This window comes from Pholcus phalangioides, unplaced genomic scaffold (assembly GCF_987345545.1).
Source record: "Pholcus phalangioides strain wild (caught in Gottingen) unplaced genomic scaffold, Ppha-v1.0 ptg000022l_1, whole genome shotgun sequence".
Taxonomy (NCBI): Eukaryota; Metazoa; Arthropoda; class Arachnida; order Araneae; family Pholcidae; genus Pholcus; species Pholcus phalangioides.
The window spans coordinates 32,003,147-32,022,889 of record NW_028301615.1 but is presented as its reverse complement, the minus strand read 5'-3'; the positions used below and the strand labels follow the sequence as shown (position 1 = coordinate 32,022,889).

The 19,743-nt window shown below is 38.5% G+C and overlaps 1 protein-coding gene across 1 annotated transcript in view; it reads right to left on the bottom strand.

Moving 5' to 3' along the window:
* Nucleotides 1-19,743, bottom strand: part of LOC149070205 (fatty acid CoA ligase Acsl3-like) — a 44,761-nt gene that overhangs the window by 7,811 nt on the left and 17,207 nt on the right. The window contains exons 2-13 of the mRNA XM_089250247.1: nt 16,275-16,435; nt 15,576-15,782; nt 14,201-14,378; nt 13,948-14,054; nt 13,670-13,802; nt 10,059-10,136; nt 9,439-9,514; nt 5,742-5,800; nt 5,483-5,547; nt 5,308-5,379; nt 2,024-2,163; nt 572-744 (exon numbers count right to left, since the gene is read on the bottom strand). Of these exons, the coding sequence (XP_089106373.1) occupies nt 572-744; nt 2,024-2,163; nt 5,308-5,379; nt 5,483-5,547; nt 5,742-5,800; nt 9,439-9,514; nt 10,059-10,136; nt 13,670-13,802; nt 13,948-14,054; nt 14,201-14,378; nt 15,576-15,782; nt 16,275-16,415 (1,429 nt within the window). The 5' untranslated portion in view covers nt 16,416-16,435. The remainder of the gene's footprint in view (nt 1-571; nt 745-2,023; nt 2,164-5,307; nt 5,380-5,482; nt 5,548-5,741; nt 5,801-9,438; nt 9,515-10,058; nt 10,137-13,669; nt 13,803-13,947; nt 14,055-14,200; nt 14,379-15,575; nt 15,783-16,274; nt 16,436-19,743) is intronic.

The following is a 19,743-nucleotide window of genomic DNA, read 5'->3' as shown; positions in this document are numbered from 1 at the left end:
TTTCTTAGGGTGTGAACATAGTGCGTCCGTATTTTCGATTCTGGAAATCTGCGTCGTCTCTGATTGGTTAAAAACAAGAATTTCAAACTAAAAAAAAGTTAAAAATCGGGTTTTTAACCAATCAGAGACGACGCGGGTTTCCAGAATCTTGACATACGGACGTACTATGTTTATATCCTTACGCTAAAATTCGAAAACAAAATGCCAACTAATTACGAAATTAAGACCGAAAATTTCACAAAACTAAATTTTTTCTTTTGGGTTCGACAGTTTCTCAGCAGATAAAATCCATTACAAAAATGATTTAGATTTTCAAAAACAGTGGCGTTGATTTTAGTAAACGAAAATTTTACGATGTTTTTGCAATGTGATTGGTATTGATTTCATTTCATTTTAGTAAAATGATTACATAAAGTGCCAGATTTTATTAACCGGTGATTTATTAGCGTTGGCTGTTGTATTTGGCACAGATAACCGACCATGGATGCTTCAGGTTAAATATGCCTGATCCATGGCATATTCGTGATTCACGCTCAAGAAACTAAGACCAAAACAAAATGACCATACTCACGCGTCATGACGGTCGCGCTGGCCGCCGTCTCTGTCATGCCGTATCCCTGAAGTACTTGAACGTTGAGGCAGCATCGAATAAAATCCTGAGTGTCTTTGGCGATCGGTGCACCACCGCACAGAACAAGCCTCAATCGACCGCCAACGAAGTCATGGTAAGCTTTCATCAAGTGCCTTTGAGTACCAAAAAATCAAGGCTTAATTAATCTAATTAGAAAGTCTTTTTTTGAGGTTAAGAAATGAATACACCGTGATATCTCGGCTTACGAATTTTTCGGTTAAGATTTTTTTTGTGTGTGATTTTTCTGCCTCGGCTAACGAACATTTTCGTTGATATTGATGCACGCGCTAACATAAAACAACCGCGTCGTGAGCTGAATTTCCGTGCCAATCATCGTCAGAATTACTCTCACTCGAGTTTTATTAAAGGCCGAAACACACTACACTGATGTGACATGATTTCACGTAATGTCAGAGACATCGTGAATTCTGATTCGTTTAAATTCTGTGACGTGGGAATTGCATGTAACATAATTTCCACGTCACAAATTTTCCACGAATCAGAATTCCCAACGTCTCTGACATTATACGATAATCACGTCACGTCAGTATAGTATGTTTCAACCTTATCTCACGTCCACCTCGGAATATTTCTCCAAATGTACCTACATTTCTCTCTTTCTGAAATTCTTTAAACCATTTCATGTAAAATGAAAGATTCAGCTAATACAAAATGCATTGGAAAAATAGGAACCTATGGGTTTTTCCATTCCGTTCTTTCAATATAGAGCTTTTAGCATCAAACTGAAAAGTCAGAACATTTTAGGAGTTCATCTTTTCTATTTGCATGTATCAGACACAGAAATGAACTGACCAAATCACAAATGGATGGGGACACCTACGAACTTGACTGGGTTGTACCAACACCAGCTCCCCTTTAGCAGATTAAAGTTGGTGTTAGTTGTGTACATTAGAGTAAAATAAAAAGATCAGAATCTCATCTTCCTGTAGATTCTCATTTGTTCAATTTTTAAGCTATTCATTTTAGCCTTCAATCAGTTTTTGTCTTTTTCATAGCGTTCCTCCGGTGTTTTAAAAAACTTATCTTATAAGTTTAGGCAGAACCTAAAACGAATCAAACGATTTCCATTTTTTCGTAGAAAAATCTATTGGGAATCACGTTTCGGCTAATGAACGGGGATTCTGGAACGAATCATCTTCGTTAGCCGAAGTCTCACTGTATAGTAATTTCTCCTCCCCATCTCCATCACGTCTATCATTGCGAATAAATCCATGATGATCAAAGCAAAAGGTTGGCTAAATTTTAACTGATTATGCGATCGTAATAAATTGGACTCAATGAATGTACCAAAATGCCTATTGAATAGAATCAAATAATTGATACATTCAAATTTAAGTTTAAGAAATAAATTATCAAAGAGCTTCTTCTCACTTGTCGATTCTTGGGGTAGAAAAGCCTTTCATCATCCAGAAGGTCTTGTACTCGACAGCGAAATCAAACATCCTCCTAGAAAAAGAGCCTTCCTTTCCGGCCATCTGAAGAATGCTCTTCCGGATTCGATCAAGCATCAGCTGTATAGAGTGAAAAGACATTGTGCGTAGGTTACCCCAAAAGTACTAAACACTAAGATTTTATTTGCAGGCATATTTTTTTTATTTTAGGCAATATCTATTCATAATATTAACGAGCTGGAAGTATTGATGTATTCATGCTTTAAAGTTAATGTTTTTTATGAGTGCGCAATATCTACTAAACCAGTGGTGCTAACCGGGAGGCATATGGCTCCCTAGTGGTACTGGGATACTTCAAGGGGGCCACGGAAGAAAATGGAGAAAGGGGCCATGACAGGTGGTTTGAAGGGCTGCAGAGAGCTGAGAAGAAAAATTAAGGTGTGAAGAAATAAAGCTTTTATATATTTTATAAATATAAACTAAGAGTATAACTATAATTGTAATTATATAAACTATAAGACTATGCACTTACAGAATCCAACAAAACCACATAAGGCCGTCTTAGGGCATGGACCCACCCGGGCTTTATCGCCTACATTTTGCAGCAGGTTCCCTAGGATGGGGTTTTTCGCATGCCCCCGGCTACATTTTTCACATACCCCTCCTCTATATTAAATTTATAGTGTGAAAAACAAACAATGAGATGAAAACCATATCATGCCCCGGGCTGCAGCTCTGTCAGTCCCACTCTTGTGAGGGGTCATGCCGGGGGTCTCATGTCCATAAGTGACCCCACCTTATGATATTTTGTATAGTGCAATAAATTTTGAAAATAAGTAGGAAATATGTAGGCTGTTTATTTCCAGCTAAGTATGGGACTACCATAGCATCACTTTGCCTAGGGCGCCCATGATGTTGAGACGGCCCTGAATAGAACTCGGACTAGCGGGGAGCTCAATAAATCCTAGGCCAGTGGTCTAGTCTGTGGTCGGAGGCCAATCTTATTTGCAAAATTTTCGTTCAGTATGAATTTACTGAAAAAATCAATTCAATGCGTATAAAGGATCTTGCTTCTAGATGAGGGTCGACAACTCTGGGTAAGACAGGGGAGCCACGAGAAAAAAAATTAGGGTTCAAGGGGGGCCACGGGCAAAGAAAGGTTAAGAAATACTGTACTAAACTATTCTCGGGAGCCATGGGTGAACCATAAGTATGACCAACCAACTGAACAGCGAGTGTGATAAAAGTTTGAGAACAACTGCCATAAGATATTTAAATTTAAGAAATCAGCTGCAGTTCTATTATAATTGAAGAGTATAGATATGAAATGTAAAGTCAGAAGGTTATATAGAGGAAATTTTCCTTCAAATATGTTTCTTTTCCTCCGGGACGAAAATTATTTCTCTCATTCATGCCGATTCACAAAAATGTTAACTTTATTTCAATGATCTGTGCGATGGGAAAAAAGTGGGAGAACATTGAACCAAACCGTACAAGACCAAGAGCTTTTAGTGCCAGTGGGTTATTTTATCTATTGCCTCACACAATGCGACACTATAATGCACTCTGAAAATTGTTTCTCAAGATGTCCCGGTTTTTATCAATATTTCTCCCTGTTTCTCAATCGCATGATCTGGCCACCCTATCCTACGTGCGCGCCTGCCCAAGTTCGGTCCCATACCGTAAATCGGCTGATTATATAAGCGAGGTGAATTGCAACTTGGCGACTTCTTTTCGGACGCCAACAGCACGGAAAATTATAATTAGAGGTTTGACTAATTAAAAATTTTTAATTGGTGACTACATTCCTTTTAAATTTCCGTATTTACAGTGAAACCTCGCTACAAAGATATTCGATGTAACGATAAATCCCTCTACAACGATAAATCCCTCTACAACGATATTTGTTCAAGTCTTGTTTCGAAATGCTTATACACTAAAGTTAACCTGCTACCACTCGATATAATGATAATCCTTCTACAACGATATTTTTTATTGATCCGTAGGGTATCGCTATAACGAGGTTTCGCTGTTTTTCAAAATTTCAATTTAAAAAAAATATCGCTTTTTTATATTTTTTATGCAAGTAAATCAATTTTTTTTTTGATAAATTCAGTGATAATACTTTTCAGGCACATGAAAATAATTCGGGCATCTATTATTTTCATTGCATGCCCGACCAGGCATGTTAATTTTTTGGGGATTTTTGCAGCCCTACTCTGTGACTACTTTCCTTGATATTAGTATTAGTTACATACTCACCAATATCAAGAAAATATATGACAAAGCAACTGCAACGATTCGTTTGGGTAAAGGAAAAGCAAAGATTAAACTCGGGAAAGGAGTCAGACAGGGTGATTCTATCTCACTGAAACTCTTTATCGCTGTTTTGGAAGAAGTACTCAGAAAAATGGATTGGGATGAGAAAGGAATTGAAATAAATGGAGAATTTCTCAGCCATTTACGTTTTGCGGACGACATTGTTGTTATCAGCAGTAATCCAGACGAACTAGAAGAAATGATACAAAAACTAGCGAACGCAAGTATTCAGGTGGATTTGAAAATGAATCCGCAAAAGACCAAATTTATGTTAAACCCCTTTGCGTTGAAGAGGACAATCTTGCTCAACAATACAGAGATAGAAGAAGTAAAAAGCTATGTATATCTGGGACAAGAAATTACCATGGACAACGGAATCATTAATGAAATAAACAGAAGAATTAGGATTGGATGCAGCACTTTTGGAAAAACTAATTCTGAAGAGTCACGTGCCATTATTCCTGAAAAGAAAAGTTTTTAACCAGTGTGTGCTACCAGCAGCTACCAGCACTGACTTATGGAACTGAAACATGGACACTCACAAGCAAGACGATACAAAGGCTACAGACAACACAATGAATCATGGTAAGATGTATGCTAGGCATCACAAGAAGAGACACAAAACGAATCACTTGGATAATGAACCACACAAAGGTATATGATATCATGGAGAGAATTAAACGTTTAAAATGGAAATGGACTGGACATGTTGCAAGAAGACAGGACAGTAGATGGACCACAAATATTCTAGATTGGTACGTCCGTGGTGTTGTTAAATGTCCGAGAAGGAGTCCTCACGAAAGATGGATCAACGAGATCAGGAAAGTGTCTGTAGTAAACTGGATGGCTAAAGCATGAGACAGAGCAAAATGGAAAAATTTAGGGGAGACCTTCCTCCAACAGTGGATTGAAAATGGTTGATGATGATGGTGATGACATACTCACCGGTACAGAAACGAGAACTGTAGGTTTCAACACCGAGACATCACCTTTCTCACCGCTCTTGATAGCCGTGCTCTGAATAAATGATTAAAATATAATAATGAAGTTTATACTCATATTAAAACTATAATTATGGCTACTTGAGCTCATTACATGAAAGTCATCAACAAATACTCACGAAGTTGGTAAGAGTTTGTGGAGTCGAGAACCCAATCGGTACTCCGAATGAGAATAAATAGCATTCTGGAAAATGGTGGACAAAACCATAAATACTGACATATAATCATCAACTTTTATAAAAAAATTTTATCATCGATATACAAATTATGTAATGTTTCCAGTTGCGATGAATATAATATGCATTAATATAAATTAAATTATCAAATTATATTATCGTAATATGCATTAATATTTCATATAATTTCTCAATTACTTACCGACTGAAAGTTCCAAGACATGCGCCAATGGCAAATAAGCAACGTAAAGCTCCTCAGGTCTGAAATAATGAAAATAACGTGCAGATGTCGATATAAATGTTTATCCAAGTCGTTTGCTTTATATCGGGTAGGGGGAGGGGAGAGGGTTCTTAACCTTTTTAAACCGTGACCAAAAATTAACAAAAAAATCAGCTTCGCGACCCATGGGCTGTTTGTTTTTCGAAATTAGTGACACTAGTGCCGCTTTAAGTGCGTTTATAACAGGACTTAAAGTGGATCTGTACGACTCATTTAGGAAGCTCCTACGAATCAAGTTTGGGTTGTGACCCATAGATCAGGTACACAAATAGAAGGATCAGTTGTGTGAGTTAGGAACTCAAGAATCCTGGCTGTAAATGAGTTTCTACGATTCATCTCGAAAGCCCACGTGACCCAAGTTTGGATCCACAGAAGCCCCGATTTGTAGATAACGATCTCCATCGCATTATTCCACACGTCACAATTACAAATCACATGTACAACAGAACCTCTGAATATCGTTGAACCCTTGGGATCGAAAAAAAAGTGTCCACTAACGGGGAATGATCTCTAATAGATAGGAAAATACATTAAAGCAAAAGTTGACGTAATATCTATTTCTTTCATCGATTCCAGAATCAATCGTTTTTCAATTTCTTCATTTGATCATTCTGATCTTTTTGTTTGTCGCACCGCGGGCATTTTCTGCGCACGAGGGCTAATTAGACTGGGACCTACAATTTATTGCCGAATCTAAATTTTTATATGGGCATCCCATCCTAAAAACCCCATTTAGTGATTGTCGTGTCTGTTCTAAAGCCAACAAAAAAAATATTCACATTTCTGAGCACATCATTCACTGAGATATTTGAGCTTGAAAAATCTGAGAAAAGTTGGGAAAGAACAGCATAAATGAGAGAAAGAACTATTGTTCATTGGTTCAAGATGTTCTTTCCCACCTTTTCTCCGATTTTTCTATTCGAATATCTCAGCGAATTTGGAATCTCAGCACTTGGAAACAAGAATTTTATTTGTAAGGTTACTTATTGTGCTTTTTTTAGGATAGGATGTCCATATGAAAATTTGCTTCTTTTTTTTTTTTATTTTGCGACACACTGTATTTTCACTCTCAAAAATAGTACTAAGTGATTTTGGAATACATTTTGAGCATTTTTTTTAAATTTGAAACATTCCTCTAGAACGGTGATTCCCAACGTGGGGCCCACGCCCCACTGGGGGGCAATTTAAGTTTTTCTATCTTCCAGAATTCCCGGAACCTTCCAGAAATTCCCTTCATTTTTTATATCAGTTCAAATTTTTAATTTTTATAGTTTCTTGATGACTTCTTTTATTTTTATCTTTAAGAGTAAGGGGGTTGACCAAGTATTCTTAATATTTTGTGTTCCATGGAAAATTTGGGTCAGTTAGATTAAGTCTACGGACCCCTTGCGCCAATAAAATTAATACCAGCCCAGGGCCACCTCATTCAAAAAAATAATATTCTGTCTACAGCAATGTTAAGACAATGAGTTAAATGGACCCCCCCCCCCCCCGAAGTCTTTCCGAGGACCCCGATGAAGACCCAATACTTTTTGACTTTGGCCTACACTATAAAAGTTTTGGAAAAGTTCTTTTATAAAACTTGAAAAATGCAGCCAATAAACGTATCGGTTGCATTCGACCAATAGTAACCAACATAGGGGCTTATTGGATGTTTTTCTCAAGTTGCATATAAATATCTTTTATCAACTTTTGTAGTGTAGTCCCGGCCTCAGTTTCCCTAACATTTTTCTTCTCATCGTTCCCCAACCCATAGGATCCTATGTTGCACCCGTAGCTTATACCCCCCCCCCCCCACTAGGTGATATTGCCCACTTTGGGAAACACCGCTCTAGAACTTGATGAGATAAAGCCAATGACTTACGGGGCACCCTGTATACAGAGCCGTCTAAACCAGTCTCACTCAACCGCCGGCCTTGAATGGTTCGCCGTTTTATTTTCTCCGTTTATATCCCCATCAGTCATGCGTATGACCGAGCTTTACACTCACAAGATAAAATCAACCGGTCTTCCAAATGTTGATAACCACTGGTCTAAACAGTATCATGAGGCCCTCCGGGCAAATGTCTTCCGGTACATTTAGAGGATGTGTAATCGGCTTTGGCTACGGGATCTCATATTTTAAATGTGTACATTTGCGTATATTTTTTGAATGAAAGGGTTTGAGCTCAACCCCCGGATCAGTAAACCCACCACCTCAAAACCCGGCACCAAGTGGCACAGTGACTAGAAGACAATAGCCAGTGTTACCATTACCACGACGATGTTAAGTGCAAGTGGCTGAGCAACTGACCTCCAATGATGCGAGAGATATTCGAGAACACAAAGGGTTCTCGACTCAACCAGCCAGGAGGTCAAGAAACTCGGTACCTCGCTGATCCGCAGAGCTGAGCCCCATCTAACAGGGAGGAAAAAACGTGTAGAGCTCGATGAAAAACGTCAAACGAAAACATTGGGGGAAAATCCTTCTAAAGCTACCTAGCCATGTTAATCCCAAGCCCAAGAAACTGTTATACTTACTTCAGTCTAGGTTAGACCTCGAAGAGAGGCCTTTCCTTGGGGACCAGACGCGAATGTGTCTTACCGGAGTGAAATCGGCAATTCGAATGATCTTCAACAGACGTTTCAATACTACAGAAGCGCATTGTAAGATTTTTCTCAAGATTGAGAATGAAATATCCATTTGTTGAATAACATTGTTGCTGTCACCCGGTAGGTGAGTGATTAGCACTCGAGACGCATCTTTTTTTTTTATTTACTGGGATGAGGTAATTCAGGGGTTCTTAACTTTTTTCAGTCACGTCCCAAAATCAACAAGATCAGCTGCGCGACCCATGAGACTGTTTGTTCTTCGAAATCAATAAAACCAGTCACGCGGGGCATTTATAATAGACTGCGAATGAATTTGCGCGACTCATCTATAGGAAGGCTCTGCGAATCAAGTTTGGTTCACGACCATAGTTCTTCAGAACATAGATTTAGATTAACATAGGGGGATTCATAATTCAAGAATCCCAAGTACATGTTCGACCCATGTAAGAAGCCCCCTAGAATACACAGAGAAATTAAGTCAGAGCATCATAGGCTTCCCCAGGCCAAGTGATTTTTCTGAGGCTCTACCAGGCAAATTTACATGCTAACTCTCGGAAATCTCATTTCTGTAAACTCGACCTCTTCTCTTGAGCGCCCTCCCCCCCCCACAACCTCCAGGCTGTGCTGTGCCCCATGCATTAAGATGGCACTGCCTGTGAATCAAGTTTTAGGTCGTGGCCCATAGCTCATGAATCCCTGGCTGTAAGTAGATCTGTACGACCCATCTCGACAGCCTTTGCGACCCATATAAATATACAAATACAACGCCAGAACAGGCAAAATGCCCAACGAGGTGGCTGATAAAAAGATGCCCATAAAAATATGGATGTCATATATTTCGAAAATACAGCAACCCAATTAAAAATGCAATTAACACAAATTATAAACAATATATATACACATGATAAAATATTATACAACGCCCATAAAGAATACTTATGGTTGTCTTATTATGTTAAGAACCCCTGCTTTACGTGCTCATTAACAGTCAGTATTTATAATTATTTTTTATCATTATAATACATACTTCAAGACCGATGTACCGACGACATCATAGAACCCTTTGATCGATGTCATCAAGTTCCTGTTGGTAATCATCACTCCTGGAAGAAATTTTTGAATTCTGATTATATGGTGATGACCATTTCAAAATGTCATTTACGCCTAAAAGTCATCCTTCATGACATTTTAGAGTTCCTTATGCAGACACAATAGCTATTAAAAATAGCACGAACTCCTCTCGTAGCTGGTGTATATTATATCATGATCACTAATATCCAGTGGGAGTGTCGAAGACGGGCGCTTTGGGCGCTCGAGCATCCCAGAATCAATTAGAGAATCAGAATTGAAGCTACGCACCAATTCGTCAAAAACATTTCTGACGCTCATGCCAGTTTTTAATAGCCAGCTAAGAGATAGTTGCCCCATCACCTCCCATTAATTCATCAAAACGCGGACTTCAATACCAAAAATCTGAGATATACTCATATGGTGTGATCCCATATGAGAATAAATAGTTAACTATACACAACGTTCAAAGATGTTAGACATGCTTATTTTCCTGAATGATTCTCAAATTTTTCATAATCTACTGTTCTATAATTTTATCAGCCATAGTAAACTAAGGAAAAGCTAATATTGATTTACCTTTCGGTATGCCAGTAGAGCCACTAGTGTACATCAAAATTGCCAAATCATCTGCAGTCGGTGGGTCAAATGTTGCAGCTGAAACGATAAGGGAAAAAATAGCTTTACAATATTAACTATTTTTCCTTGAAAATTGCCACATTTTTTTGAATCAAATGTAATTTTTTTAAAGAAGAAAACTACTGATGCATTCAATGCACATACATAAGAATCAATTAAAGGGACTTAATACCTTTTACATGGTGAAAAGCTATGCTCTAATCGAAATATCATTAAAAGTAGTACTTAACCATTGATTTATTTCAAATTTTTGACACGTTTTTGGTTGTATGCGCTATCATTGGCTAGCATTACACTATAAAAGTTTGATAAAAGTACTTTTATAAAACTCGAAAAATGCTACGAATAGGATAATTAGTTGCATTTTCTAGAATGTTGCCAATAATATTATTGGTGGGATTTTTTAAGTTTTATAAAAGTACTTTTATCAAACTTTTAGTGTAATCCCGGCCTTATGCTGGTAAAAAGTTTTACCAGTTTTACATTTTTATCCTATTCGTAGCATTTTTCAAGTTTTATAAAAGGGCTTTTTTTATCAAACTTTTATAGTGTAATCCTGGCCTTATGTTGGTAAAAAGTTTTATATGTCTTAAATACTAAAAAAGCATCTTGCGCGCAGGATAAAATACCATGACATCAATGCAATTTAATAAAAATTGATTCAAAATAAAGAAAACTGTTCAGTTCATATGAAATAAAGCAAAAGTCTGAAATTTCATTGACTCAATCTTATTTAAAATTGAATTCTAAATTTGGAAACTTCTGAAATTTCGAATTTAAATTTTGAAATTTAATTTTAAATACGATTGAGTAAATGAAATTTCAGACTTTTGCTTCATTTCATGAACTGAACAGTTTCCTTAATTTTGAATCAATTTTTATTCAATTACATTGATGTCATGGAGTTTTATCTTGCGCTCAAGCTGTTTTTAATGCATTTATTTGACAATTTAGACCGTAAAATAAAACAAATTATAACATATTTGACAAAAAATACAACTGTCTAATCTATGTAAAACTTTTTGCCAATACATAGGATAGCAAATACATCAAGAACATGTGCAAAAATCTGAAATAAATCAATGGTTACATACTACTTTTAATGATATTTCTATTAGAGCATAGCGTGTGTGTTTCACCATGTTAAAGGTATTAAGTCCCTTTAAATGAAACTGACTAAAGTGGATGCAGTAAGTTGGACAAGAGTTACATTCGATTATGTGGTAGAATTAAACAAAGTAATCCATAAGAAATCAGAATGTACACCATGGGTTCGTTGGGGAAAGTCATCATTGGTATCCAGACAGAGGAAAAGGTGAATTCATAACTTTCGTCAGATCCTTACAATGACACATTGGACATGGGCAATCTGATTAAAACCCACATGACTGAATGATCCATCATGCTTTTGCATGTGTATTTGTGCCCGAGTGGCGCAGTGGTAAGATGCTCGTCTTACACTATGAAGGTTTCCATGGGTTCGAATCCAGGCTCAGAAGCAAGTTCTTTACCTACCGAGCCTGGGGCGATCGCTGATGAATGGAGTCTTTCTTCATTTCCAACTCCACTGGTTGGAAATTGCCGTATGGCGATATATGATCGGAGTTTGTGTGCGGTAAAGTAGCATGCTTTAGCGAAGTAAAATGTTGTTGCATGACAGTGCTTGTTGCAACCATTGTGCAGGATGCCTTAGAACGAAAACGGTATGAGGTTCAGTACCACGCACATCCTACGTCCCGATCTGCCATTTCATGGCTTTCAGAATCTTCGAGTAAAATCGCTAGACATAAATGAGAGCGGTCATCGTCGTGCAACAAACTCACTCAATGTGAAAGCATGCTGAGCCGCACAGTCCAGTCTATGATGACTTAATGCAGCTTGCGTGATAGCTGCGAACTAGAAAAACTGATTTCACTCTTGCTGAATGACTCTCTGGTGAATTTTCCTGATGAACACAACTGCATTCTGAGGCCCTATTCTTATAAAAGAATATCCGAGAGAAACTGTTGTCTAACGCTCGGGATTACTATAGGTGTCCATTGAGAGCGCATGCGCATTAGAGACAAATAGGTATTCGAAAATTGATATATTTAATCATGAACAGCTAACAGAGCAACTGTTGAGCAGTTGGTACGACGACGGCACCGAATTGAAGGTAAACGGAAGAGGTTCATGCAAAGCTGTATAAAGATAAAGCCGCTTTGGGTTCATGGTTCGGGAGATCTTATGTTTTTTCCTCCCCCTTACTTTATTTCTTCAGATGATTGTTTGGGTTTTCCTCCGAATGCACGGAGGAAAACGAATGCTTATTCAAGAAGTGGAGGGAACCACTGACTGAGATTCGGATTACGGTACTTTACACTCGCGATAGCGTTGCGTTTGTGAAAAGTTCATTTTTTTTTTATTTATTGATAAAAATAATTACAATACAATCACAAAAACATCAAATGCTTTCATTTTGCAATGCGAAAAGTAATTAAACGTGTGTGGGAGCGGGCGGCTGATACGCCATCCCCTGCAACAAGCGCATCGTGCCCCACACACCTCCGGGAATGTCGGGACGTTTAATAACAGTTTTGAGTCAAGTGAAAAAGAGAAAATAAATATAATCATTCAAAAAATTGAGGATGTAAGGTAAAACGGGGAAAATAGCGTTATATGTATATATATATATATGCACACACACACGAGGGGGATTCGAATTATGAACATTTCGGTTGCCTTCGATTCTACGTCGTCGTCGTACCAACTGCTCAACAGTTGCTGCTAGTCGACCATAATTAAATATATCAGTTCTCGAGCATCTGTTTGTCTCTAATGCGCATGCTCTCTCAGAATGGACACCTATAGTAATCGCTAGTGCTAGACACACGTCAGTTTCTCTCGGATATCCTTTTATGAGCATGGGGGATGGTACGGCCCCTGACTGCTTCGTTTGATTGTGCCATACCATCCGATATACCTTACGAATCCATTCAAGAATGGATTTCAATTGATGAAGCTATATACAAATTAATAGAAGCTTGTTTTGCTTAGCGCTCATCCAGCATGGAACTACCTCACCAAACACCAACTCCGTCCGCTATATAGCAAAAATTCAATTATTTGTGAAATATCTTTCAAGACACTTGTAGAATGGTAAGTTACTAAGAAGCCGAAAAAATAATCATTTTTGAACTAATGAAGCTATGCTTCATCATTAAAGCGAGAAAAAAAAGCTCATTCCCTGGGCTATCATCAAATCGGTATGAGATGACATATGCATGAATAGTTCAATGGCCACGCCACCGGAGAAGTAGAGCAGACACGAGAACAATGAATATCACTACCGTGAAGGTGAGATGTAAGATAAGGCCTAGTTGACACACGCTACGCACGACGGGTCATTGGCAATGAGTAATGTATCAGTCGAAGGCACTAATTATCGGAAATAGCCTTCTCGACAGTGAATACGGTTTCTTATATTTTCAATATTTTATGCTACGTATCATATATAATGATGGAGTTTTTAAGTTTACTCAACCTCCAAAATTGAATCGTGTCAATCTAACCTGTATCGTAATTCTCTTCGAGATGAGAGAACGGCAACGTTTTCACTCTGTCTGGTATCCCATCAAGCGTCGGCTTCTTCCGGTCATCCATGTAGATTATGTGAGTGACATTCGGCAGTTTTCCAATGATTTTCTGTAAATGTAGGCGTCACGTATTAATAAAACAAAAACAAAAAAAACCAACCATGTAGTATAGTGGTATAAATAAGATTTTAATATTTTCTTGTAGTGTTCCAATTTTGAATTACTCGAGCAATACTGGATAAGATGAAACTAACCTTCAGTTTTGGAAGCAGATCCACTGATGTGATTACATGAGTAACTTCGGTTTGATTGATCCCATGAGCGATTCCTTCTTCTCCAAGTGTAGCATATAATGTGACGACTGAGTAGAATCAATTGAAATATCGATATTAGCATATTTTAGGTGTTAGATAGACTTAAAAATCGGGGAAAGAAATAAAATGCAAAGATTCACGTTCAATGTGTGTGATTGGAAATATTTGATAGATTTGACACTTGAAAGCTTACTTGGGACGTTGATTCTGAAGCATGCGTTGGCACATAAGATCCATTCCACTCTAGTTTCGGCTAGAATCACGATGGGTTTCCTCGATTGTACGCCCAATGACAGCAGCCCTCTGCTGATTCTTTCCACACGGCCCTCAACTTCACTGTACGTGTACCAGTGGTAATCACCCAAATTCAGCTGAAGTAAATGAATGGCGAAAAGAAAATTTAGCCTGAAATGTCTGATTAATATGTCATCCATTTTCAAACTCGCGCACATTTAATTACTCAATTTCTGATTATTAAGCAATTACCGATATAAATAACGGTGGACATTTCGGTGGTGGTTTTCACCCATTACAGTAGTCTCGAAAGTTCCAGGGGGTTTCTGGAATTTTTCGAAATTCTTTCTCAAAGCGCTTTACGCATTTCTTTTGTTTGACTATTCCAATAAATGCGAGTAGTTCATTTTAAGAGGATTCTTGATCTCTTGGCTAGAATCTTCAGTGGAACCCCATGCCAGAATATTCCACAGGCCCTTCTAAAAAAAAATCATAATAAAAAAATAAGGACATTCATATCAGGGCCCATATATGAAGGGCCCTGTCAGCATCTGTTATGAAGAGGCCATCGGTCTTGACTGATCTAATTTTAACGAACTAAGCCAGTGGTTCTGAAAGTGTGTGTTGCGGCTGCTAGGCGCGTCTCCAGCCTCTGTCAGGGGTGCCGCGAGGAGCTGATGTAGTACGGGGGACCGTACTACCGCTGGCACAACCATCCACAATTTCAGTTTCAGCCAGGAATGCAGGTCACTAAGCTATACTATTACTACTACTACTAAACCAGACATGTACCTCGTCAATATTCCTCTGCGGAACTTCTAATGAATTGGTACATGTTGGAATGTGTGTGTACGTATAGTGAAAATTCCTGTGAAGTTTGTTTATGTGTAATACTTGTTATATGTAGTGCTGCCATCTGCAGTGAATTTTTTTTTAAAGTATGAGTTTTTTCTCAACTCATATACTTTTACTACTACTTAACCTACGAAACCATATATGCATGTCGTACACATTCCTCTACGGAATTTTTAACGAATTGGTACATGCCGGAATGTACGTACATGTGTTGTGAACCAATGTGAAGTTTTTGTGCAATACTTGTAATGAATAGTGCTGCCATCTGCCATCAATTTTTCTAACTATGACTGAAGTGTATTGATTGACTAATTGTATCGTTGTAGGCCTGTTGCTTTCGGGACTTTTTAACGGGGAGATGGATTCACATTTGCACCTCCCCCTAAAAACCGATTTCTCTCGTTGTTTGGATAATTCGGGTTTTCAGTAAGTACTCCCTACTGTACTCTACTGTAGTTAAATAGGATTAAACGTCTCACCTTCTTGAAGATCTTTCCGGATTTTGTTGTGACTTCTTCTTCCCCGAGAACCTGTCGGACACCATAGCAGGGCTTGGACTTGTTACGCTCGATGGCCTGCCTGAAGAGCTCATCTATCGTATTCAGTTCCTCCAGATGCCAAGCGGGTTCTTCATGCACTTGGCGTACGTAAACACTGTACAGATCACCTGAATCGACGAGTTTCGACTGGAAACGGAAAATAAAATGTACTTAAATTTAACTTACGAGAAAACTTGACAGGCAATATAAAAGCTAATGGGCTGCAGGTCTAAGAACGAATATCGGCATTAGAGCCATTAACAAATTCGGTCTCATTATAACTCAAAAAATGGTTATTATTAAAAACAAATTATAGAATATAATTTATATATCGGCCTGCAACACACAGAAGGTCCTGAAAGTTCTTTGTCTGAGGGTAAAGCTTTGGTTTAAGTTGGACAGAAATTATCTTCTTGCCAGACGCGGATCCAGATGCGGCCGATATCCCATATCTAAAGCCACATAATATAAGCAATTAGAATTATACTGTAAAATACGAGACAGTGTAGTGACCATTTAATACACAATAAGTCGCCCCCAACCTGGTTTCGAACCTGCCTCTTTTCCGGAGAGGATACATCAGAAGTCATAAGACTTGAAATTACATGATCTGATATCTGCAAATGAATGTCTACTTACCCAAATTCTATGGGTCTTCTTCCAGTGATTCCAAGGCTTGTCGATCAAAGTATATATAGGTATAGTTATGAAATCATGTATGTACACTATGATACGGCACAAGAACACCACGAATTTCACAAATGACTTCCGGAGATCCATCTAAAGTCTGTCTTCAAGACCTGCAAAGAGAGGAAAAATTATTTCCTATAAGTCTTGTGGATAGATTCAAACCAAAGTGTTAACTATTCACGTACACGTTTGCAAAAAATAACATTTGACTACATCTTTCTGATTTTCGAAATCTCAGTGACGTCTGAACTTATTTATATTTGAAAAAAAAATTGTACGCAAAAAAAAACAACTCAGGATATATAGAAATTATCTTTCACCCAGTCAGTCTTATTGTCTCTTCCCCCAATCGTACGATGGAATCGAAGAGAGTGGGGGGAAAAGCGTATTTGTGTCTGGACACTGATAACTATAGCACACAGTTATCAGTGTCCAGAATAATCTTCGCCCATGAAGCATGATAAACAATCAGAATATGCTGGGGGGCCGTTCAAGTATTTCGCCAGCAGATTCTTAGCCGGTTTTTTTTTATCCCCTTTTCCCCGTCAGCAAAAGTCAGCAAGCCTCTGACCCCCTTCCCCTCAGTAAAATTTCGTCAGGTCTGCCTCCTATCTACTAACACTGGGATCAGAGACGTACGCAGTGAGGGGGCGAGCACGAGCCCTTATGCCCCCCCCCCCCTCTAGACGATCAAAAACCTTATTTTTGATGGGATTTTTTTTTTTTAAATTCAAATATCGGAAGGGACCTTTATAATGTTATTATCATCAATTTTCTTGTTAATTTCAATGCTGTTTAAAAGCTCAAAAAGCTCAAACTCAAAATCCATTGCAAAGCACCCCACTAAGCCTTTTGTGCTCCCTTGATCCTGCGCTCACCTCTGAAAGGATTTCAATTGGAGAATATACGTAGGCAGGGTAGGCGAAAGTGTAGACAATACCCTCCCCCCCCCCCCCGCAATCACCATGCAAATCACACAAGGACAACGCATGTGACGTACTGAGTGGAAATAAAACCGTTTAGCCGACCCCTTTCCCTCCACCCCATGAGTGAGACGGTATGGAGAGGCATCTCTTGAGGTCTACTTTCTTTTCTTGCAATACGAGCACAACTCCGGTCTATCGCCCCATGGGCAATTTACTACCGATTGAGTTGCGCCGGAAGTGTGTATACCTAACAGTCTCAGTATGTATATATAGTGTTATGTGTGAATTGTTTTAGTGCTGCTATCTATGTTACAGATTTTAAGTAAAGTGTGACGTTTGTACCGCTTGTAGGTCCGTTGGTCTCTGTGGCGAGACGTTTTAATGAGGGAGATCGGCTCGAAAAAAATCAACTTCAGCCGACCATCACTGGGGCAGGGTTTGAACCCGGGTCCACGCTATGCGAGTTCGTCACTCTGATCACTCGACCACCAACCACAGCGGCAATAATTGAGCGATCTACTAGAGAAGGTTGTCTTTTGAAGACTTATCGATAGGGAGGTGTGGAGGGAGATGTTAGTTCAGGTGCCCACAAACTAAGGAAAGGTTTTCTCGTTTTTCGCATTCTTAGTAAAGATGCTACTTAGGATATTTCATATTTTTATAAACGGTGGTTGATGGTGTAAGCACATCAGTCAAACCTCCCTTCCACCCTCCTCGTCATCAAAAATCAGCAAATACGAAACACCCCCCCCCCCCTCCTCCCAGCATCGATGCTGACGTAATACTTGAATGGCTCCTTATTCATGAAGTTACCGTGATTGTTAACATTAAATAACACTGATCAACAACAACAAAAAAAAATTCATGTTCTTTTAATGTAAATTTTAATGATTTTAGGGTATATTGGGGCTGCTGATTCTGAATCTGGCATGGATTTTGTTAGATTGGTTCTATTTTTTGAGATAAAGTAAGAATTAAATTTCAATGGTAATATATACGTAAGTAGCAAAGAAATCACATTGAAACTGCGCGTTATAGTAAATAGATATAGTATATATCATTGTATATATCGTACACCAAAGTATATTATAGAATATATAATATTATAGTAATCATACCAAAGATAGATGTATTTCAGTGCTTTTAGGAGGATTCTTGGGGCACTGATTCCGAATCACTAGTTTTTTTTTTCAGATTGGCTCTAGTTTTTTAGATAAAAGGAAAATTAAATTTCTTTCTCTCTCTCTCTCTCTCTCTCACTCAATGGTAATACATAGGCAACAGCATCCAAATCACATTGTTTAGAGCATGCATTATGTAAAAAACTAGAGCCAATTCGGCAAAACCAATGCTAGATTCCGAATCAGCGCCGCAAAATGACTCTTAAATCATTGAAATATCTTTGAAAATGATTTACTGTATTTATTTTTAACACACAGTTTCTCTCTCTCTCTCTCTCTCTCTCTCTCTCAATGTGATTTGTACGCTGCTTATGGCATTTCACCATTGAAATTAAATTTTCATTTATCTCAAACACTGGAGCAAATCGGACGAAACCCAATGCCAGATTTGGAACCAGCGCGCAGCAAAATCACCCCTAAAATACAAATATACAAATACAAATACAACGCCACAACAGGCAAATTGCCCAACGAGGTGGCTGACTTAAGAACATCATGGATCCCCGAGCCCCTACTGCTACACCCCACATGCACCCCCCCCCCGGAACCCCCCAACGAATCGGTACATGAATGTGCGTGTACGTGTAGGCTGAAATATCTTTGCAAAACAAAATCAGTGTTGAGCAAGCAGTAAGAAGTCACAGAGCTGCAAACTCTCGTGTTCTTCATGGAGTTTCCTGATTTTTAGGAGATTTATTATAATGACTGTATTCAAATTTCAATTAAAACTTTAATTTGCAAGGTTTTCAGTTCGATCCGCATCATCTAAAAATACAAATACAACACCACAACAGGCAAAATGTCCAGCGAGGTGGCTGAGAAAAAGATGCCCTTAACAAATATGGATGCCATACACATATGCTAAAATCTACAATTTTATGGGGGATATAAGCGGAGGCGTACGCGGGTCAGGGGCATAGGAGACCCGTGTCGCCCCCTCCCCGGACCATTCCATCGCCCACCAGGGGACGATATTGCCCACTTTGGCAAACACTGTGCTATATTAACCAATTTCTGTTAATTTAGATGATTTTTGAAGGTTGGTAACTCAAAATTTCACTGAAATAAATTCCTTACGCCACCCCCCCCCCAAAAAAAAGTCGATGTCCCCCTGAGTCTAGCCGTTTTTACATTCTTAACAATTCTGAAAAAAAATCTGAGATAAAAATTTTTGTACAGTGCAGGAAATAAATGCAATTGCAGTATACAGGTTGTCCCCCCCCCCCTAAATTCCAAAATCTTTTAAAAATTCATAAAAAAATTGAAAGAAGTGGCACTTTTGAATCGCCCGAGTGGCATGGTGGTAAGATG